Consider the following 24,537-nt stretch of genomic DNA (forward strand, 5'->3'; position numbering starts at 1 on the left):
TGGGAGCACTGAATATGAAACAGAAAAAGTGAAACGAACTAGATAAAAATAATATATCATCATATAATAGAGTTGTTTTTAAACATGGCTGCTTATTAGAAACATATCTTGGGCTCTGGAGAAAAAAGAGGCAATATCTAGGCATTTGTATTTTTCAACAAATTCCAAGATAATTCTGCTATGTATCTGGATTTTAAAGTGATTACAGGTTTTTCTATTAAACCATAGTTCTGGTGATATAGAGTTCTATTATTTTTCTGTTGACCAATCATAATACAAATAGTACTGAGTGAGTAATAGTTACATAGCAATAGTAAAAGATGTTTATCAGTTTTCACAATCAATAGCCAGACAAAAAATAAAAAATAATTGTAAGTCATAATGGAAACATGATTAACCTAACATTATAAAATAATTATATACAATTTGGGGGAGTCGAGCAGAATGATGCGTAAGTGGAAGTGTATACATGTATACGTGTTTTCATCTGCCCAGCCAGTCTATGTCTTTCGGTTGGTGCATTTAATCTATTTACATTTAAGGTAATTATCAGTATCTATGATCCTATTACTGTTTTCTTAATTGTTTGTGATTTATTTTCTGTAGGTCTTTTCCTTGCTTGTGTTTCCTGCCCAGAGAAGTTCCTTTAGCATTGTGGTAAAGCTCGTGTTAGTTAGTGTTAGTGTTAATAGCTCAGTCGTGTTCGACTCTTTGCAACCCCATGGACTGTAGCCCACCAGGCTCCTCCATCCATGGGATTCTCCACGCAAGAATACTGGAGTGGGTTGCCATTTCCTTCTCCAGGGGATCTTCCCAACCCAGGGATCGAACCCAAATCTTCCGCATTTAGGCAGATGCTTTAACCTCGGAGCCACCTTAAGGCCAAAGCTCATGTGGTGGTGCTAAGTTCTCTTAACTTTTGCTTATCTGGAAAGCTTTTGATTTCTCCATCAAATCTGAAGGACAGTCTTGCTGGGTAGAGTATTCTTGGTTGTAGATTCTTCCCTTCATCACTTTAAATGTATCGTGCCATTCCCTTCTGGCTTGCAGAGTTTCTGTTGAAAAATCAACTGATAGCCTGATGGGAATTCCCTTGTGTGCTATTTGTTATTTTTCCCTTTTAATATTTTATCTTTGTCTTTAATTTTTGTCAGTGTGATTCCTATGTGCTTATCCTACCCGGGACTCTTTGTGTTCCTGGACTTGGTTGACTATTTCCTTTCCCATGTTGGGGAAATTTTCAGCTATTATGTCTTCAAATATTTTCTCAGGTCCTTTCTCTCTTCTTCTTCTGGGACCCCTATAATGTGAATGGTGTTGTCTTTAAGGTTGTCCTAGAGGTCTCTTAGGCTGTCTTTATTTCTTTTCATTCTTTTTTCTATCTTCTGTTTTCTGGCAGTGACTTCCATCATTCTGTCTTCCAGGTCATTTATCCATTCTTCTGCCTCAGCTATTCTGTTACTGATTCCTTCTAGTGTATTATTTATCTGTTTGTTTGTTCTTCTAGATCTTTGGTAAACATTTCTTGCATCTTCTCCACTGTTTTCCCAATATCCTGGATCATCTTCACTATCATTATTCTGAATTCTTTTTCTGGAAGGTTGCCTATCTCCACTTCATTTAGTTGTTTTTCTGGGGTTTTATCCTGTCCCTTCATCCGGAACACAACTTTCTGCTTTTTCATCCTGTAATGTGGTCTTTGTTTTAGCTGCTGTGTCTTCTTGCTTCTTCTGTCTGCCCTCTGATGGAGGAAGCTAAGAGGCTTGTGTAAGCCTCCTGATTGGAGGGAATGGTGATGGGAAATGCTGGGTCTTGCTCTGATGGGCAGGGTCTTGCTCAGTAAAGCTTTAATCCAATTATCTGCTGATGGGTAGAGTTACATTCCCTCCCTGATAGTTGTTTGGCCTAAGAAGACCCAGCCCTGGGGTCCATGGACTTTAGAGCAGGGTTAATGGTAACCTCTAAGAGGGCTTATGCCATGGGGGACCTTCCAGGACTGCGGCTGTCAGTGCTCCTGATTCTGTGATGAGCGCTTGCCGACTGACACCTCCACAGGAGACCCTCCAACACTAGCAGGTCGTTTTAGTTCGATCTCCCCTGGGGTCACTGCTCCTTTCCTCTGGGTCTTGGTGCATGCGAGACTTTGTGCCCTCGAAGACTGAAGTCTGTTTGCCCCAGTCCCGTGGAAGTCCTATAATCAAATCCCACTGGCCTTCAAGGTCAGATTCTCTGGGGATTCCCAGTCTCTTTGGCAGGTCCCCAGGCTGGGTAGCCTGACGTGGTGTTGAGAACTTTCACAACAGTGGGAGAACTTCTTCGGTATTATTTTTCTCCAGTTTGTGGGTCACCTACCTGGCAGGAATGGGATTTTATTTTCTTGTGATTGTGCCCCTCCCACTGTCTCACTGTGGCTTCTTCTTTGTCTCTGGACATAGGGTATCTTTTTTGGTGGGTTCCAATGTCCTTCTGCCTGTCGATGGTTTTTCCACAGCTAGTTGCAAGTTTGGTGCTCTTGCAGGAGGAGATGAGTGTATGTCCTTCTATACTGCCATCTTGAACTGGCAGCCTATATTTCTAATTTTAATATTATTTAACACATCTAACATTGAAACCTGAATCATGTATTGGAATGGCTCACTTAAATATTATAAATTTGTATTTAAATGTACCTACTATTCTATTATAGCTTTTCTGATATTTAAAATCCTATTTGGATGGTTTTTGACATCTAAATCAGCATTCTTTTTTTAGAACTCTTTGGGAACATTTGATTTTAACCAACTATTGTATCTGAAATATGATATACATTACACATAGAAATATTTATCTTTGACGCTGGGAGGAGGGTTGTGGGGAGGTAGAAACAAGGTCAGTCATCATAAACTTAAGGTAAAAAATTATTCTGACCACTCTAATAGCAGGAATATTGAAAACAGTATGTAATGGTTGGATTTTGAAGGAATGGTTGGAGATTTCCCTTTGCCTAACCAGCACTGGTCTCCTCTAGGATCCTCCTGAGAATATCATGTCAGAGCTAGATTTCAAAAATCTCCAGCTTAGCTTCCACATAAGGTGCCTGTTTTTGTAACAGAAACAGAGCCCACCATTTCAAACTATGTCATAAAGCATGCAAAATATGCAAGGTTAATCTGGTCAAATCTCAAGGAGATCTTTGTAACTCTTTGTTCATATCATGTTCAAGGCAACACTCTTCACAAGGGTCAAGAGATGGAAGCAACCCCAGTGCCCACTGATGAGTGAATGGATAAACAGATGTGATATATAAACATGACAGAATATTACTCCTTAAAAATGAGGAAAATTCTAACACATGCCTCAACATGGATGAACTTTGAGGACATCATGCTTAATGGGGGAAACCAGTCACAGAAAAACAAAAAGTTGTACATTTCACCTACATGAGGTGTCCATAGTAGTATCAAAAAGGCAGGAAGTAAGAACAGTGGTTGCTTGGCATTTGGGTTGGTCAGGGGGAACGCAGAGTTGTTTAAAGGGTATAGGATTTTAGTTTTGCAAGATGAAAAGTTCTGGACATTGGCTGAACAACAATGTGAATGTACTCAGCACTACTGAACTGTACACTTAGAAATATTGAAAATGGTAAATTTTATGCTGTATATTTTTTACCACAACTAAAAATAGCCAACTTGTTCAAAACATTTTAGGTCAGCTAAATATTCCTCACCTTAGAACAAATTTTGTATTTTCCGTTTTGCCAGCTCCTGATTCTCCAGATACAATGATGGACTGACTCATCTTGAGCACCTTCATGTCTCGAAAAGCCTTATCAGCTGGAGACAAAAGAATACTACACTGTTAGTGAGGAACAAAGTATTAAATAAAAATTTCCAAATGATAGAAAGTCCATTTACTAACAAAAAGCACTTGCGCTGAAAGAAATTATAAATGTGTGTTTACAGTTACCAAAATTTTTAAATAAGATCATTTAAAAGTACTCAAAACATCTCTACAAGTATATACTTTAAATGTTCTCTACAATTATCCTGACAGCTAACGGATATGAAATCCAAATAAACAACTCTTATATTTGCACTAGAATGTCTCCATATTATGAGCAGTGGCTCAGCTTTTCCTAATACCAGAACATATTTTCAGAGAGATGAAAAATGCTCACTATACATAACTAATGACATCCCCAGAGAATTAAACAAAAAGTAACAAGCTAACAATTAAGAAATCTGGCAGCCAAAATTTCTGCTGGAGAAAAAAAGAAAACACAACTGCACAACAGATCTGTGGTGTTTTTTTTTTCCCTCCTGTAATTCTACCATTAAACATAAACATCTTGCAGAATTTACCAACATTTCAAAAACAGGCAAAATTAACTGCTTTCAATTGTTTAGATATGCCATCATTTATACATACAAATTTTAACTATCTTCATTATCCTCCAACAATTTAAGCTGTATCTTTTGGACTTTGCAGACAAGATGAGCACAATTTGATTCTGTTAAAGTGGACTAAATTAAAGTAAATTTAATTAAAAGTGAGGTCCTGACAAGTTGGGCCCTATAAAGCAGCTATTTCTCACCCCAGGCAGGTGCTACCCGTACCAGTGAAGAAGGCTCTACAGATGGCTTTTTCCCTAAGGACCCAATGCAAACTCATGCAGGACTGTTCACATCCCTTTGACCAATTCATCAGCAATCTGTTTCACTCAATTCTGTGGAATCGTTGTAAACACTTTTTAGTAGTAGTAAGCAACTACATTTTAAACACGTAACTCTGTCTAGTGATGAACCTGCTCACCATTTCGCCAGCTGATAGAACACATGCAGATGCCCATCAGAGCATCATAGAACCAGCTGCACTGGACTTGGTGCACATATTCACTCTGCTTAGCAGCACCCAGAACATGTGCAGCCAAATCTGGAGGTGAAGCCCAGTTAAGCCAAAACACAGGTACGAAGAGAAACTAACTGCGCTAAAAACCTGAACCAAAACGTGTCACGATTTAACTGCTGGTTATGTCTGAACTTCAAGGCTTAGCTAACATCTCTGTACTTGTAGCCACCAGCTATGGGGGATGCCTCTCAAGCAACTCTATCTCTGCTTTTCAGAGCTAAAGTGCTTCGAGATGAGAGACAGTGCCCAAGAAAGGCAAAGACAGATGCTGCTGCCCTTCCATGCAGATTCTCCAGAAATATGAAACATGTGTCACTGTCCATCCTTTACAATTTAAAATGCCCTGATGAGGGATATGCCACGGAAGGTGTTTGTTCTCACATCCCCCTTCTAGCCGAGGTAACACGCTCACAAGTAAGAGTAAGAGCGAATGGTCTAGGCCTCCTTCTTAGTTGTGGAAGGAGGACACTTTAAAGATGGAGTCAAACGAAAACATTAGGTCACATTTTATTATGACCTACTTTCAACTGGATAGACGCACTTAAGAGAACACAGGCATTTAACAAAGGTAACGAGGTACAACCACCCCATGAGTCAGCAGCAAAAGTATTCCTCCCCACCCTGTGTGAGTGACACGCTCCTAACACAGTGACACAGCCAGGTGCACACAGGCCTTCATACATTCGATTCATGGTGTCTTTTACTAATCCAAAAGAAAAACTGAATGAGTATGTACAACTGAAATAAAAATTAAGATATAACGAAATTACTTACCGATTGCAAACACATGGGGTGGCATCGTCCCAAGAGATTTTCCTTGGTACGACTTTATTGAATCTGAAGAATAGATTTTAGGTATGTCAAAGTATGGGTTCACTGCAATCAGAATGTTGGCCACATAGGTCTAAGGGGGAAAAGCGTAAACATTAAATTTTCTAATTATTATTTTCATTTAAAATCAAACAAAGCTCATAAAAGAAAGAACATACAGCAAGTAGACACCCCCAATTCTCTCTGTAACTAGAACTCCCAAATCTGCATTTCTAGCCCTCAACATTCCCTGATCTCTATTGGACCCATATTTCTTCAACACTTAATAAATATTTACATCTTCTTATCCCACAGGCATCTAAAATTTGCCACATCCAAAATCAAAATCGCCTCTCTTGACCTCCCTTTGCATCAAAGGAAACACACTCCTTCCACCCACCCTCCCAGGTTCAAGACACCACCACCAGATCCACGTGCGCAGAGCTGAGCCTCTACTCCTCTGTCGTCTTCAGACACCTTCTGCTGACTCCACTTACAACATCTGCTCTATACCTACAGCCTGCATGTTGCTTATTTGTACTCCTTGTCTAGACTACTTTCTTCACTGAAGAGTGTAGCATAGATCACGGAACCCTCAAGGTCTATGCCCGTCACTGAAAACCTAGGATTGATTTAGCTCTGCAGTGACCACTTGGTCCCAGACCTTTGCAAAACACCATATGCTAACTATTGCCTAGAACACTGATGGGCCAAATGTTTGATGAGCAATGAAGCTTCCTTTCAAATGTGAAATTTCACCGTGGCTTCAAAAGACCAAAAAGAAAAACAAAATGCTACCAACAGGATTTATAAAATTCTTTGTGGGTAGAAAGAGAGTTGTGGTTTAGCAATTGGTTTTTGTTTGCAGACCAAACTAGGGCATACAGGACCATATTTTTTTTCTCTTCTGTTCTAGCTATGGAAGGGAAATGATGTGGAAACCCCAAACTCTCAGCCTGCTAATCTAAAATTCAGTGAATGCTCTCAAACCTGCTTCCTGGGGTGGGGTGAAAAATAAATTCCAGTTAATAATCTTTCCATGGGAAACAAAAGGAAAGTAAGAGAGACTTTAGTAACCAAGGAAAATGTTAAATGTCTAAGGGAGAACAGTGGCAATTCTGGTCAATGAGAAGTATAAAAATATCCAACTCAAACTATTCTGAACTGCTTCACTCTCTTACATATGTTACAGTAATAATCATTCTGCTTGTGTGTTGCTGATATTTAATGGTTTTATAACTAAAAGGCATAACTGGCTAGGCAAAAACCCACCAGTTAATGGCTTTCATTAACTTTGAAAACACTGGTCTTCCAAACAAGAGCTGTGATGCTAAACAGCCACTGTCTAACAGAGGTTGTACACCCAACTGCATGTACATCTTAGGAAAAGAACGCCAGAACAAATAGAAATAATTTTAAAATTCTCCAGAGTGATGCAGACTCATACATGAGGAACAAAAACTTAAAATTTCAAATAAGTAATTATTTCTGTCAGGTATGTGATTCAGCAGAGACTTGTTGATCAAATGCAGTGCTAATCTTTTTATGAAAGTACAATGAATTCTGCATGTAAACCTTCAGTTATCAGTGGCCACAGTCAGCCAGTAGAACATCACCGTTGCATAGGAAACATTAATGGACCAATGAAAATTCCAGGGTGAGAAGTTTATGCATAATCATTCCAAATAAAAGCCAACCATCTCAATGTTTTGTTTTGTTTTGTTGAGTAAGATGATTCTATAAAGGTAGTTTAAAATGTATAAACTTCAAGAAAAAGATATTAAAACAATTAAAATTTGCTCAGGTAAGTAAAACTGATTCACTACCACCAAGTAATGTAGACATGTAAAGAAAAAATAGTGGCCAGTTCTACCTGAAAGATGGTTACAGCTATATCAGCTTTTACTGACCTGTTACAAGTTACACTGCTTTAACAAACAAACTTTAAAAACTTTATTATTTTAGTACCTAAAACATTTAGCACACATTAGATACTCAACATTAGTCTGCTGATTAAATGAATTTTGCTTCCAAATAAATTTCTAAATAAGAATAGCCATATCTATATTAACTTAAATATACTATTTAGTTGACTTTGGGGGGGGGAAACAAAGAGAAAAGGAAAGACTTAATACTGTGTATAAGCGAGGGTAAATTCTTTTGGAAAAGACTAACTAGATTAGTTCTATTTCCCAGCTGTCACTACTTGGACAGATGGCAAAGACTAAAGGTAATTTAGTCAGAATTAAGTAAGTACAATTAGGCAAACTGATAGTGATATAAAAAATTAAGAATGTCATTTGATCTAGGAAGTGTCAAAGAAGCCATGTGTTTTCTTCTTTCAAAAATAATGACGAGCCCCATCTTTATAACAGGAGAGCTACAGCAGGGTAATTTATCTCCAGCCAACAAAGGAACCTGTAACTAGAATAAAACCTCATACATGCCCAATGAATCATGATCATTAAAACACACCATTTAAGCATTCATCTGAATGCTATGGTGCAAACCCTCTTTAATACATTAGAAGCACTGACTTTCATTTTTAAATATCCTGGGCTTTTAGGAAAGTTCTCTCTTTGGAATCAAATATCGCAACTATTCAGGCTCATGATCAGCATTTCAGTGTTCCTGAAATTTCCTCACATATTGCCTTCTATTCTAATTTACATTTTTTGCCATCCAAATTTTTAATTTCATTATGTATGCCTTAAGTCGGACTTAAATGTTTTGCAGAACAATGTGGAAAGTGTATTAATTAAACAGATCTATAGATGTATGCCATAAATTTAAAAATCCAAGTTCAAAATAATTAGTGCTTTTTTAAATAACCAAATTGGGTAGATTTAAGGCTGAAAAATATTAGATGATGCCCTGAATTCATTATTTCATTTCAAAAATATTTCTTAAGTACTATGTACCATGCCTGGTCTAAGCCCTGGAATTAAGAGGAGTAAATTACAAAAAAATCCTCATCCTCATGGAGCTCAGGCTCCATTCAACAGGCTCAGGTCAAGTGTGATCTCCTGGTAAGAAAATTTCAAGCTCAACAAAATTAACAGCGGCATGTAAAATAATAACCCCCACAAAACTTAAACCACAGGTAAAATACTTACATAAATTCTGTCTTTACTGTATCGAACTTTGATATTATGGAGTAGTGTGGCTTCATTTAAATACATTAATGAACCTGAGATGGAAAGTTTGTAAATCATTAGATATCTGAAGAAAAAAAGCAAAATAAAACAATGCCATCTTAAGCTGAATCACTTGGACTCAAGCTAAAATTCACCTGTTAGGTTAAGTTTAATTCCATCTTTTCCCTGGTAACTATAAACTCCAAAAGCCGATTTAAAATATATCTAGCTTACATACATGTTATAATGATATTTTTAAACAAATTTGCAGCAAGAGGAGTGTCTCCAGTGAGGATCAGGTGAATACACAGTTAGGAGGGCTTCCCTGGTTGCTCAGCTAGCAAAGCATCCACCTGCAGTGCAGGAGACCCTGGTTCGATCCCTGGGTCGGGAAGATCCCCTGGAGAAGGGCTTTCCTGGTGGCTCGGAAACCCAGTCCAGTATTCTTGCCTGGAGAACTCCCATGGACAGAGGAGCCTGGGAGGCTATAGTGCACGGGGGCGCAAAGAGTCGGGCACGACTGAGTGACTAAGCACACACAAGCAGTAATGAAGGTTGGCTAAAAAATCAGGCACCATACAAGTGGAAAGACAGTACTACTTTAGACAGTGCTGATTTTTAACGATATTTACTGTTTGTTTACAGGGCGACACAAGGTCTTGGTTGCGGCCTGCTGGATCTCGTTCCCTGCCCAGGGGTAGAACCAGGCTTCCTGCACAGGCATGTGGACTCAGCCACGGACCACCAGGAAGTCACGGAGTGCTGACTTCACACATTTTTCACACAACAAAGATTAGTGGATGACACTAATCCAATCTGATGCTCAAAATTTCACAGAAAATAAAAAAGATGCAATTTTAGAATGTGAAAGGAACAGGTCATTCAGTCAGTGCATCACAGCTGACATGACAAAGTAAGAATCCTGGAGAAATTATTGTGTCTTAAACTAGAACAGCAGCATCGGGGTAGAAATCCTGTTTTTCTGACGTCTGTTCCACTAACACTCTGACACACTCAATTTTCCCAGCCTGATTTACTGTCCCAGCCCACAGTTGGCTGAGCTCCATTTTCACATTTCCACCACACGCTCAGGCAGACAAGCCCACTCTTACCCCGCTCACTCCGTTTCCATCATCAGCACTACCACTCCCCACTCATCTGTTCTGCAAGCCGAGTGGATACGAGGCCCCTCCTCTCCCTTCCTTGCTCTGAACTCACTTCCAAGTCCTTACACATGTAATAAAGTGCAGCACAGCACCCGCCACAGGGCAGGCACTCACAACTAACACAGTCTGAGCCTCTGAAATGGCTCTCCTTTCTTTCCAATTCCACAGCCCCAAGCCCAGTGCAGGTCTCATCGCTGCTTCTGTAATCACAGGGGCCTCCCGCCTGTCTACTGCCCCGGTCTCTCTCCTCTCTAACCCTGACTGCTCATGGCTCTCATCTAACCACACTACTGGTGGCTTAGTCACTAAGTCGAGTCCACCTCTTTGTGACTGCATGGACTGTAGCCTGCCAGGCTCCTCTGTCCATGGAATTTTCCAGGCCAGAGTACTGGAGTGGGTTGTCACTTCCTTCTCCAGGGGATCTTGGCAACCCAGGGCTCAAACCAGGGTCTCCTGCATCTCCTGCACTGCAGGCGGAATCTTTACTAAGCCACTGCTGCTGCTACTGCTGCTAAGTTGCTTCAGTCGTATCCGACTCTGTGCGACCCCATAGATGACTAAGTCACTAGGGAAGCTTATAACTATACTAGAGCCCTGACTAAATCTCTTTCTTCCTCAAAAATTATCAGTGGGTCTCCATCAACTACCAAAGTCCATATTCAAGTCCAGTATTCAAGGCCCTTAGTAAACCAGCACTCGACTGACCTTTTCATACAATTTTCCATAACTCTCTCTAATATGGTCTGACTTGCAGGCAGACTAAACCATTTATCAAACTCAAATATCATGCTTCTGCATCTCTATGTCAAAAATCTAGCTGTCCTTTATGGTCAGCTCAAAGACGATCCCTCAAATAACACCTCCCCATCCTCACTACCCCACCACCACTAGGACTACTTTCTCCTTTCTTCGTGGTGCTTACCACAGAATGCCAGAAAACACTGTCTCGATCCATGAAAAGGACTGCTACCAATTCTGAATACCCTAGCAAGTTAGAACAGAAAAAAATTTTCTCTCTCATTTTAGATGCAGCAGAATCTCATTCCTTTCTGTTGCTGTGGTTCTGACTGCTAATTGGAAAAATATTATCCCATCAGACAAATTCTCTAGCAATTCTGGAATGGAGGGGAGCTCCACATTTTTCTCCCCCAGTCTCTTACACCTAATAACAACAGATACCATTTACTGAGAGGCTATAGAGGTAAGGCACTGCGCTAAGCATTTTATATGAATAATCTCTAAGTATGAAACAATCATTATTACTCCCATTCTATAGAGAAGCCCAAAGGAGAGAGAGAAACTGCCCATAGGCACCCAGCTTCCTAACTGCTTAGTCAGAATCTGGGCGCTGGACGCCCACCATTACTCTTGTATTCCGCATCTTAGATGGGAATCCTGCAGGCTTGCTCAAATGTGAACTCCAGAGAAAACCAGCAAGGACAAAACACATTCCTTTCTTTACCTCTCTTTTTTAAATGGTTTTTAAAGTCAGATACTTTTAATGAAACCCATGACAACTGGACATGGTTCTCAAATCTTGCCACATAAAAAATGAAACATGATTACTGCTTCATTTTGCCTACTGCTTTTCCACCAAAAATTCCAAGGCAGTTATAAGTCAAACTAATGCTGCACTTTAATATACTGTTCTGAAATCATTTTTTCAATTGGTATTTATTGAACAGTATTTTTTTAATGTTTTTTCTTTAAAACAGAGGCATTACATGGCTGTTTTAGACTCAAATTCCAAATTACTGAACCACATATACCAAAAAAAAAATCTGATTCCAGATGAGGTTCAAAAAACTCTTCCAAAAAACAAAAGCCCACGAGATCTTTAGTTCAGGCTTCACAGTAAATAAATTATTCCCATTCCCTGTATTTACACAACTGAGATAACAGACTTTCAAGAGACTCCTTCACCAAAGTTTATGTGTGAGAGACCAATGCATCTATGACTGTGGGCTCCTCCATTCACAGAAACCTTCACATCAAAAGGCTACATTTCTTCTCAACCAAGATAGAGAGTACCCTGTAATATAATCACTCATACATTTTTGGAAGGAACAGTTTCCTTTTCTATGATGAGAACTACTTTTCAAATGGATGCTTACAGTTATCTTCCACATCTTTTTTACTGTCCTCTTCTGCAGGAAACACTTGGTTTATGAGTGCCAAAAATGTCTAAAAAAAACAAAACAAGAGCTTATTAAACTAGAAGCTTATAAATGGTAAAGAAGTCAAAGGAGCTTAATTGTCTGCATACATTGCAATAACAGCGATAATATGCTCTTCATTAAGATGTAACACCAGATCCTACTGTTCAACAAGTCTTTAACACAAAAGCAGGATAACTTTAGTCAAATATATTATCCATTATTATTATGAATGCAAATCAATAATAGAAATCAATAAAAAAAATCCTGTGCTCTAACACCAAGAATGGCACAAAACAAGAAGTATGTTAATACTAACATACTGCATAGTACATTACACAGGCATGCTTTTCAATAACTTTTCAAAAAATAAAAATTTTAATGTTTATATATACAGCAATTTTATTGTTTTAAAAAAAGAAAAAGTAACAGCCAATCAATCAAATATACCAACAGACTATAATTTAATTAATGTTATTGTCTGAGTAAAACACATTAGACACAAATTCCTATAGGAATGTGTCAAAAATATAAACAGTATCCAAAACTATTAGGTACATAAAATTACAGATATCTATGAATAAGTTTGGGTTTAAATAAATGCTATGGCAGAAACTTTAGAATTAAGATAGTATCTTGTAAGAGAGAAAGAATGATCTCAAATTACCTCTAAAGAGAATTAAATTTTCTCCATGCCATTCTAATAGTTGCTTATACATTTCTATTTCTCAAACAACTACAATTACTCCTATGGTTGAAGTTCCGAACCATCCATATCAAATAAATCTCTAAGGAAAAGCTGCTCAATGATTTTAGAATAATATATATAAATTCTATATATGAATATATATGCAACAGTATAAGACAAGGCTACTGCTACGGTTTACAGAGTAAACTTAAAATCCAGGTTGCTTGTACTACCACCATTCAAAGTCATATCCAAATTAGAAAACTGTTATGCCCTGAAGAATCTAGAAGTTAATCATTCGGAACCCACCACACATGTTCTTAACGTTATATGTGAGGGAAGGTTTAAAGGATAAATCACAAGTAGAGAACTAATCTATAATGCATGTTAAGTATATTAATGGTACTATAAAACAATCCACAACTTATAACAATGATTCTACAGGAAAAACACATTCAGAAATAGCTCCCGAAGTCACAGGGCCACGTGCCACATTCACAGCCTTAGCCACCGGGCTAAGGCCTCCCCAGACTCAGGTGTTGGCTCTGTTATGTTTGGAGCCTCTAAGAGGTCAGACAAAGGGCTGCAGGACAAAGCGTTCCTGCAGTGAGAAGGGGAAGCCCGGCGCTGAAAGGGCTGCAGGGAGCCCTTAAAGCTAGTTTCTCTCCATCTTGTTTCATCCCCCAAATAACCACCAGCCGCTACCTTCTTCCCCGCTTTACCACTACTCAGGAGAAAGAGGAAATTAGTTTCATTAAGGCAGTTGTTTTCTCTTAGAGGAAGGAGGCTTCTTCTCCTCTCAAGAGACTGCAGTAAACATCTACCACCCAGCAAACACAGGGCATCCAGCCCCAGGACATGGACAAAGGAAACCGCCCCCGTACTTGAGAAGATTACAGTCGAGTAGGAGGGGAAAATGTAAACCACTGTCTCCAATAAAGTGTTACAGAGGTTAAGAATGTATACCACTCCTCAAAGCAAAGAGTAATCAATGCAGGGGAGGAGGAGGAAGAGACAGAGCATCTGTGGGAAAACTCCAGAAAGGAGGTGACTTCAGTCAGTCCTGAGAGATGGATTAGTGTTTGCTGAGCGCAGGGCTCTGGAGAGCGGCATTCCAGGCAAAAGTAGTACTGTGAGCAGAGACACACAGCACCACCCGGATCCCTGAGGACCGAGGGGGAAGGCTGCAAGAGGAAGAGAAACGCACACAAGACCAGGGGTATGGCAAGAGTGTGAGAGGGAGACTGCTGGCCGACAAAAGACAAGACTAGCAATGTAGACTGGGAAAAGGAAAGGTTGACCCTTAAATGCCGCGTGTTCAGGGCTTTAGTCTGAAGGCCAGCCAGCTGCAGATATGGAACATGAAGTCAACTGAGAGGTTCAAGACGGCGTTTTTAACAGAATAAAAGATATCAAAATATCAGAATCCATCACACACGAAAAAGATGTTTCATCTGAATACACACACGTGTGTTGTTGACATGTAATATCTGTTATCAGTACACATATACACACACATGAATAATACACCTACCTAATGCGATTTAAAATCTATTTCTTACTATGTGCCACAACTGAAAAACTTTAAAAGGCACTGCTATCATCTAAAACATGTTCCCCATGAGAGCTAACCCCCTCTTCCATGCTTCTGTTGTATCAGAAAACAGATCTGTTTAACTTGTCCATTGCTTTCTGTACTTTCTTAATTTTCAAATGCTGATGATTATTACTCCACAAATCATCCACACAAGAGACTCCTTCTCTTACAGATATTTTTAACCACATGGTTGTCATGACACTTTACAATTTATTAAGACTCTGACCAGGAAGTAGGAAGAGGGGGAATTAAAAGAAATCACTGAGAATTTGTGCACTTTCAAAAAACTCTGGTGAAAAGAAACTTCAACTTTAGTTATAAATAATCTATAATCCATAGGGTTTTTATGACTCCACAATTTAAATTTTAAGTGTCTGAATTGATTCTATGCATGTACCTGATTGATACTAACAAGGCACAGCAGAAAGCACATAAAATATTTAAAATACAAAAAAGCATATACCCATAAAGCAAGCTTCTTCCATCCTTGAACTGAATACTTGTGGATACAACAGAATACATATTAATATAACAGAATGTAACTAGGAAATTTACTTTTCATTTCATGGTTTTGATTTACTGGGCTGACAAATATATTAAAAATTAAAAAAAAAAAAAAAAGACTTTGAAGGACAAAGAAAGCCTCACTACATTTCTGTCACTTCCCCCCAAATACGCTACTTTGGCATACTGATAATCTTGAGTTAAAAGCACTTGAGAAACAGCAGCTGTAACAAGTGCACTCTGACCCTTTTTATTCCTGAAAGCAAGAGATAAAACTCCCACTTGAAAGGTCCCTCCCTCTACCAGGGGGAAAGAGACATGCTTATCACCAGGGGAGGGAATGGAGGCCAAGAGCAATCTGTGCAGAAAAACCCTGTCTTGTCAGACTAACCCCAGCCCTCCCTGCCACTTGTCCACAATTCACCACCCTTAGCCCAAAAGCCCCTGCCTTATCAATTCTTCTCAAATTTGTTGTTTCTTTGTCTAAAAGACATAAAAGCCTCCTGGTCTGGTTACTTCTTTAATTCTTCATTCCCTTGCGAAGGCTGCTATGTTCATGTAAAAATGTGACAGAAGTTGTATGCGTTCCTACTGTGAATCTGTCTTACGTCAATTTAATTTTCAGGCCCAGAGATCCAAAAAGGTAGAGGAAAATTTTTCCTCCCCTACAACTTCAAATATATACAAATAATTGAGCTCATTTTTAAAATTGTTTCTTTTTTAGAACATGTACTGCATTGTTAAGTACAAATAGGTACTTGTTAATAAAAGGAAAAACTAGAAACACTCTGTCTTTTCTTTCCTGAGGGTATCTTTAATTGGCCTCCTCTAACATGGCACATTATATATTATGCATTTAGGTTCCTGGGTTGTTTACAGTAACAGAATAGTTTTCTCTGTGAACAGACCTCATGAGAGATCTACCTTGTTTTTCTAAGGTTCCCAGAAGGATGGCAGTCATATGGCATTAGTTAACCATGTATCAGTAGAATATAAATTATTCATGAACACTGGCAGAGTCTAAAGTAAACAGAAATGATATCAACAAATTTAAGTTAGAAGTCCTACTTAACAGGAATATTTATTAAACTAAGAAGAGCGAAGCTCTCCCACAAAACAAGCCCTACAGTCTCCATGAAAAATGAAGACTCCAGGTCACTTTCCCCCCAAGACTTTCATTTTGTTATGCAGTCTAGTCTGTGTCTAAGCCTAAAAGGAGACAGATACCATGTATACAAAGCAGAAATATGCTTTTAGGGTTTAAAAATGCCATTACAACAAAAAACAATAATAGATGGTTATGTTTAAGACTTAAATACAGTATCTTTCCTTAATAGAAATATTTTAATTCTAATCACACAGTAAATTAACTAAATAAAAAGTTTTTAAAAAGTAATTACAGAATGGATAAACAACAAGGTTCAATATCCTATGATAAACCATAATGGGAAAGAATATAAAAAACAATGTATATATATGTATCACTTAATCATTTCGCTGTACAGCAGAAATTAACATTGTAAATCAACTATATTTCAATTTAAAATTATTTTAAAAATTATTCAAAAGCTAAAGCAAACAGCAAAATTTCATATCATTCACTTTTCATATTTTTACTTGGTAATAGATTGAATATATCACAGATGCATATTCATAACTTTAGTTATATGGCATCAGGAATAAAAATGTTATTGTTTATATTTTATTATGCAGATATTTCTTAAGAATATGCTACTTACAGGCTCACTAAATTATTATCTGATTTTAGGAAGTGATATCATTTCCCTCCCTCCCACCCCCGGGGGTCTGTACCTCTAATTCAATCAAATGAAAACTATGATTGACTCCCCAGAAAACTGCTTCCCTTTATCTGAGCTAAAAAAAAAAAAAACCCACCTACTTCATTAAAAAGGGAGATACCCAAGAAATGAGATTTTGAAATCATTCTGAGAAACTTCTTACCTTGCCTTTTTGGCCCAGGGGCTCAATGGTTAAGCTGTCAGGGCCAATATCCACGATGTTGCCCATCTGAAACCCCTCTGTGGGGTGCGGGGCCCACACCGGCCTTCCGTCCTCCATTTTCAAAGGGAGCTACCACAACCTCCTGTTTCAAAGGAACAAAGTAACATGAATCACTTTGGAGTTTGTTTTTTTTTTTAGTAACAATCTTTCTTTCAGTTAACATGTAAATCACAATTCACAGAAAGGCAGGAGTACCCCTGCACAGGTAATCCTCGCCCCACCCTTTACCAATTGCACAGAAGGACCCAGCAGAGGCTGCTCCACCCAAGGGGAACACCTACTCTGCCACCGCCTTCCTTCAACGGCGACTGCAGAGAACTCACTGCACTGCGAGCAGGACAAAACAGAGAGCAATGGTCACAGTGTTTACCTCCTGCCCACTCTCAGTTACACTAGCACCTCATTACTTATAGACACCTAAAGATGCTTGTGCCCACACTCTCCTTCCATGTGGCATTCTCAAATCTTCGATGTCCCCCATGGATTCTTCATCAGGCCTAGTCCCTCATGAAGGATAAGGAGGTCTGGTACATGGTTCAATCGAAAAGCTGCTAACTGTTGGCAAGTCGGCAAAGTGCTTGCTGGTTATTGTCTTCCAGGCCATGGTTACATGATGGGATCTGCTGTCCGAAAAGCAGTCAGTGTGATCATGGCGGTGGTGGTTTAGTTGCTAAGTCGTGTCCGACTCTTGTGACCCCATGGACTGGAGCCCACCAGGCTCCTCTGTCCATGGGGTTTTCCAGGCAAGAATACTGGAACGGATTGCCATTTCCTTCTCCAAACATGATCATATTTAAGTGCAATTCACAGTTAAGAAATGAACTGAGGATTCTCCATAGAAGTGAATGAACAACACTGCTTCAGATCTGGATGACCACACCTATACCTACACACCTTTCCTAAATAATTATATCCAGTTCCAGGGCTTTGAATAGAATCTATATGTAAGTGATGGGCTTCCTTGGTGCCTTAGTGGTAAAGAATCTGCCTGCCAATGCAGGAGACATGAGTGTGATCCCTGTCGGGAAAATCCCCTGGAAAAGAAAATGGCAATCCACTCCAGTATTCTTGCCTGGGAAATCCCATGGACGGAGGAGCCTGGCAAGCTATAGTCCATGGGGTCGCAAAAGAGTCAGATACGACTTAGCCGCTAAACAACAGTTATGTGTAAGTGATGCCCAAATTTACTCCTCCCGTCTGTAACACCACTGAATACCCAGGTATTTGCCTGCATACTGGACTCCTCCTTATGGAGATATATAACAGATGTAACATTGTTATTCGGAGAAAGCAATGGCACCCCACTCCAGTACTCTTGCCTGGAAAATTCCATGGACAGAGGAGCCTGGTGGGCTGCAGTGCATGGGATCACTAAGAGTCGGACACGACTGAGTGACTTCACTTTCACTTTTCACTTTCACGCATTGGAGAAGGAAATGGCAACCCACTCCAGTGTTCTTGCCTGGAGAATCCCAGGGACGGGGGAGCCTGGTGGGCTGCCGTCTATGGGGTCGCACAGAGTCGGACACGACTGAAGCGACTTAGCAGCAGCAGCAACATTGTTATTAGTATTGTGTTATTACTCTGTTCCACTACATTCCTTATGTCAGTAAAGGCACCAACAACGTTCAGTTCAACCTGGAGTCATTCTCAGTTTTTTCAGCTCCTTCCAAATCCTTAATACCCCCTAATCCTACAGGCTCTACCTCCAATAGGTATCTGAAATCCACCCACTTCTCTGTAGCTCCTCTGCCATCCTGGTTAAAACCAGCATGCCTTTTACCAGGACTTTTGTAATGAACTTAACTGCCTACTCCTACTCTTGCCAACATTCACAGACCACCAGAAATTCTATTGAAAGTTAAGTCTGATCATGATTTACTGGCTGCATCAGGGCACGGTCCTCTTGTGGCCCCAAGGCCCAGCACGAAGCAGGCAACTCAACATTCACTGAGAGAATGAAAGAACTGTTCACACAGTTTGGTAGCCTAGGAGGAACTGAAAGGTCTTAAAGTCTAGGTTTGAAATGAAGCTCCACCACTGTCTGACTAGCTCTTAAATAAGTGAGTTAATCTCTCTGATCATTATCTTCATCCTTACCCATAAGTGATAATATCACTTACCTTACAGAATTGCTATGAGGATTAAGTGACATGAGGTTGAGATCCCCATTCTAATGGCACCCAACTGTTGCTATCAACACTGTCTTCTTCCCTTACATTTCCCCACAGGCTTTTTAAAGCCACCAGTAAATTTCAAAAATGGTCTTGTTAAGTTCTACATACAAAGGGAAACTACAGGACAGTCATGAGGGATCATTTAGGAATCATTAAATATCTGGGGGAAAATCACAGTAAAGCAAAACCTGCACAGTTCAAAAAAGAACAGCAAATTTCCTGGAACTATACCAATTGTTTTCCCATTTTGAACCATTTGCTGCAGCTTCCCAGTTAAGACAATAGACTTGAAGGAGACTCAAATGCATACATCTACTGTTGTTCCTTCATCAAACCCCTAAATCTACTGCAAAAAGATTCTTTAAAAACGTATCAGTCCACAAGGCGGGGAGAACCCAGGAGATGACAACGACAACATTCCGGAAGCTGGGAAGTGAGTGGCTGGAGGACAGCTGACTCAGCACACCCGAGAGCCAAACCCCAGACTGGGAGGAAGAAAGATGAAAGACAGCTCAAATTATACCACTGTCACTCAAAAGACTTAAAACTACAGTCTTCTAGGAGCAAGGGTGAAAAGAGGTCTAACATAAGGGAGACTACACAGAAGCTCTCTGAGAGAGACGTCCTAACGCTGGCCACACGCTCCATACACTGGGCAAACCCCTGCTGTCTCCCATCATCGCCCCAAGAGAAACCTAGAGGTTCTTCTCTGAAGGAGACAGAAAAGTGTTAGTCACTCAGGCGTGCCCGACTCTTTGTGACCCCATGGACTGTAGCCTGCCAGGCTCCTCTGTCCATGGAACTCTCCAGGCAAGAATAATGGAGAGGGTTGCCATGCCCTCCTCCAGGGGCTCTTCCTGACCCAGGGGTTGAACCCAGTCTCCCACATTACAGTCAGGTTCTTTACGGTCTTAGCCACTCAGGAAGCCGACAGAGGGTCTCTGGAAAGAGAAACACAAGGAACAATGAAGGGTGTGCAGACCAAAACTTCTCTTCTTGACCAAACTTCACTGAGCCTCTGAGCCCTCTTCCTGCTGAGGCCTCAGATGGGCCTTCAGAGTCTATTCGGTCCTTGTTAGGCCTACAGAGGCCAGTTTAGCAAGAATGCTGCTAAGCCTGTTTAGGGAAATTCCCTCACCCTTGATATCTTATCAAGTTCCTCATCCCTCTGATATATAAATCCTTAACTTGCCTGCAACAAGAGCCCCTTTAGTTCAGTTTAGCAGAAATCCCCTACCCGTGCGGTTTCCACTTAGTTCTTTGCATCCCCTGACCCCTGCTCACTGGCTCCAAGTCCCCAGCTGTCTTTGCTGTATTCAGAGTGGAACCCAGCCTCTCTCCCTACTGTAAACCCCCTATTATAGACTGAATGTATGTGTCTGCTGTGGACTGGATTGTATTCTTCTGAATATTCATGTTGCGGCCGTAATCCCCCTGTGACTGTTTGGAGACAGGGCCTTCAGGAGGTAATCCTGGTTACACGGCATCATAAAGTTAGGATCCAAATCCAACAGGACTGGTGGAGTGTAGAGTGTTAGTCACTCAGTCGTGTCCCAGCTTTTTGCAACCCCATGGACTGCAGCTGCCAGGCTCCTCTGTCCCTGGAATTCTCCAGGCAAGAATAATGGAGTGGGTCTCCATTTCCTTCTCCAGGGGATCTTCCCAACCCCAGGATTGAACCCAGGTCTCTGCACTGTAGGCAGATTCTTTACCATCTGAGTCGTCAGGGAAGCCCGAAAAGGACTGGCAGCCTTACAAAAAAAGGCAAGAGAGCCAACTCTCCGCCTCAGTGTACATATGTAGGGAAAGGCCATGTGAGCATCCAGCAGAAACGTAGCTATCTGAAACCCAGAGAGAGTCCTCACCAGACTCCAACCATGCTGGCACCTGACCTCAGACTTCTGGCCCCCTAAGTGTGAGAAAATAAATGTTTGCTGTCTAAGCAACCCAGTCTATGGTATTTTATTATGCCAGCACAAGCAATCTAACACACTCTTATGGTCCTAAATAAAGCTGTATTTGTCATCTTAACAAGTGTCAAGATAATTTTTCTTTAAGAACATAATAGCAGAAACAAAATGCTTATTAGCAGGTACAAAAAATAAAGTTGAGGCAATTTTTTTTCTTCAGAAATCCAAGGAGGGGAGAAAAAGAGAAAGTGGGGGCAAAGAAGAAAAATAAAAGGAAAAAACAAAAAATGAGACAAAGATTTCAGCATCAAAATGCCAGGAAAAGAAGATATCCTGCATCCTTCAAAATAAAGAGGGGAGAAAGCTTTGAAATATCCAAAGAAAACTCACCAGAACTGAAAGGCCTGATTTTCCACAGTCTAACCAAAATGCCCATTAAATCCTCAACATAGTAACTGAAAACAGATTCAAAAAAATAAAAATAAAAACCACTGTCAAATTTCAGAACACTAGAAATAAAGAGATGTTGAACATTTCCAGAGAAATGAGAGGAAAAAGGAGGAAAAAACCTGAGTCATACCCAAAGGATTATGAATCAAAATGGCTTCAGCAGCACTGAAAGCAGGAAATTAATAAAGCAATGCCATTAAAATTCTGAGGGAAAATGATTTCCAACCTAGAACACTTAGGCAAATTACCAATTCAAACTGGAGCAGTATGACTCCAGAAGAGCTACTTTGAACACCGTTATCAAACACACCCACTGCCTTTGAACCAAGCCAGTCTGGCCCAGATTCTGATCTGAACTTATCTTATTCTGTGTCAATGCTGTAACTTGTATCTGGAGGGGTGTTAGACACTCAATCCCCCTTCTACTAAATTAAATATTATTTTATATCAAGGGGAAAGTAAAAAAGTGAAAGTTAGCTGCACAGTCGTGTCTGACCCTTTACTCTTTGTGATTCCATGGACTACAGCCTATCCCACTCCTCTGTCCATGGAATTTCCCAAAAGAGTACTAGAGTGGGTTTCCTTTTCCTTCTCCAGGGGATCTTCCTGACCTGGGGATCAAACCCTGGGTCTCAGGCACTGCAGGCAGATTCTTTACCAACTGAGCCACTAGGGAAGCCCATCAAGGGCAAAGTTTTCACTAGAGCAAAACCTGTTTTAAAATAAAACTTTATTTAATTATTTCTGGAATCCTCATTATTTACGACATAAGTTATCTCTCATCAATGAAGTTTAACTTATTCATTCCAGGAAAAATTTTTTTTTTTCTTTTAGACATACAGTACTATTTGGCCCCAGAAAACCATTTAGAACACCAATGCAATCAATGCTCTTACATATTGAGATGCCTGCACAGGAAGAGCGCCTAAACAAGTGCTACTGCCCTAGAGACCATAAGCACATTAACAGCTGACTACGTATACACAAAATACGAAGGGAAAAGATGAGCAGCACTGGGGCTGGCTAAGCAAATCTAAAACTCTTGAAATTCTTTAAGTTATTCAGGAAGACAGGGAATGCTCTATAGTGTACTATCATCAACTGAAAATTATCTCATTTTTAGTACTCACCTGATGGCAGCTTTTTATAAGTAAGCAGTTCAGTAATCAACAGAAAAAAACCTACAGACAGTAATCTGTAGCCGTTGAGAGGTACTTTCCTAACTTTTCATTTAGGCTTTGTTGAAAAGTAAAAAGTGTTATCACCAAGAGACTCCTTAGCAAGCAAATACACTGGAGGCTAGGGTGACAAATACATTCACATCCATATTCTTTTTTTTTTTCTGCAACTCCAGTGATGATCCCAATAGTGACCATGCACGCCAAGCAGAACGCGTAGACCCAAACCACCACACACAGGTCACTGCCTGCCACGTCACCATCACCTTCAAAGATTACCCTCTTAACGTTCTGTAACTGTGATATACAACAATGCCTTGTTTTAAGTAGCAAGGGTATCCGAAACTGAGCACTAGCGGAAGTTAATTTAGAATTGAGCTTAAAGAGTGGGCGCAAGATGCCCAAAAGGAAGAAGCATTAAACAGGGTAAGAAGAAGCCTTACAGACCGTCTCCCACAGTCATTCACTCTGTAAATTATTACTTATTTGACCACCTACTATATACCACACACTGCTAAGCGCTCAGGGCATAATGACAGGCCCAAAACAAGCAAACAAAAAAAGACGTGGTCTGGCTTCATGAAAGCCTTCCAACAGTAGAACAATCACTTGGAACAGAGCAGTAAACCAAACTGGCAAATATCCCTGCCCTCCAGGATCTTAAATTCTAGCTGGGGGTAAGGGAGCTGCACAGATATATCAAATTTGCCTTTTAAAAAGACTACTCTTTCATCTGGCCAGGCTCCAGCCCAGTTGATCAAAAGAAAATTATGTGCACCTTTGGCACACAAGCTTTAAACTGGCAACTTCTCTTGTGTGTATCAGTGTATCCTCAAGGCGATTAGCTTCCCTGGTGTCCAGACACTGAGAAACCTGGGCACCAGGGAACTGCTGGCCGTGGCTGGTGTGCTCTGTGTGTATCAAGCACAATCTTTCATTGAGCATTTCATTTCAGTTCCATAAGAACTTATCTGTACAGCAAATGTCTCAAAAATATTTCAGCAGGTTTCCCTTCTGTCACTAAATTATCTTTTAAAAGCCTTCCTAGAAGTAGCAACACTCATATCAGATAAAATAGACTTTAAAACAAAGGCTGTGAAAAGAGACAAAGAAGGTCACTACATAATGATCAAAGGATCAATCTAAGAAGAAGATATAACAATTATAAATATATATGCACCCAACACGGGAGCACCACAGTACGTAAGACAAATGCTAACAAGTATGAAAAGAGAAATTAACAATAACACAATAATAGTGGGAGACTTTAATACCCCACTTACACCTATGGATAGATCAACTAAACAGAAAATTAACAAGGAAACAGAAACTTTAAACGATACAATAGACCAGTTAGACCTAATTGATATCTATAGGACATTTCATCCCAAAACAATGAATTTCACCTTTTTCTCAAGCGCACATGGAACCTTCTCCAGGATAGATCACATCCTGGGCCAGAAAGCTAGCCTTGGTAAATTCAAAAAAACAGAAATCATTCCAAGCATTTTTTCTGACCACAATGCAGTAAGATTAGATCTCAATTACAGGAGAAAAACTATTAAAAATTCCAACATATGGAGGCTGAACAACACGCTGCTGAATAACCAACAAATCACAGAAGAAATCAAAAAAGAAATCAAAATTTGCATAGAAACGAATGAAAATGAAAACACAACAACCCAAAACCTGTGGGACACGGTAAAAGCAGTCCTAAGGGGAAAGTTCATAGCAATACAGGCACATCTCAAGAAACAAGAAAAAAGTCAAATAAATAACCTAACTCTACACCTAAAGCAACTAGAAAAGGAAGAAATGAAGAACCTCAGGGTTAGTAGAAGGAAAGAAATCTTAA

At 39.9% G+C, this 24,537-nt stretch overlaps 1 protein-coding gene across 6 annotated transcripts in view; it reads right to left on the reverse strand.

Annotated features, from left to right (window-relative positions):
* The window catches only part of MYO6 (myosin VI), a 158,144-nt gene that overhangs the window by 83,640 nt on the left and 49,967 nt on the right, over positions 1 to 24,537 (reverse strand). For all 6 annotated transcript variants that reach the window (XM_010855252.1, XM_010855253.1, XM_010855257.1 and 3 more), the window contains 5 exons: positions 16,908 to 17,049; positions 12,115 to 12,184; positions 8,814 to 8,887; positions 5,662 to 5,791; positions 3,707 to 3,812 (listed from right to left, as the gene is read on the reverse strand). In XM_010855252.1, coding sequence (XP_010853554.1) covers positions 3,707 to 3,812; positions 5,662 to 5,791; positions 8,814 to 8,887; positions 12,115 to 12,184; positions 16,908 to 17,024 — 497 coding nt within the window. In that variant the 5' untranslated portion in view covers positions 17,025 to 17,049. Of the gene's footprint in view, positions 1 to 3,706; positions 3,813 to 5,661; positions 5,792 to 8,813; positions 8,888 to 12,114; positions 12,185 to 16,907; positions 17,050 to 24,537 lie in introns of those variants that run through there.

Source organism: Bison bison, unplaced genomic scaffold (genome assembly GCF_000754665.1).
Source record: "Bison bison bison isolate TAMUID 2011002044 unplaced genomic scaffold, Bison_UMD1.0 scf7180017864362, whole genome shotgun sequence".
Classification (NCBI taxonomy): domain Eukaryota; kingdom Metazoa; phylum Chordata; class Mammalia; order Artiodactyla; family Bovidae; genus Bison; species Bison bison.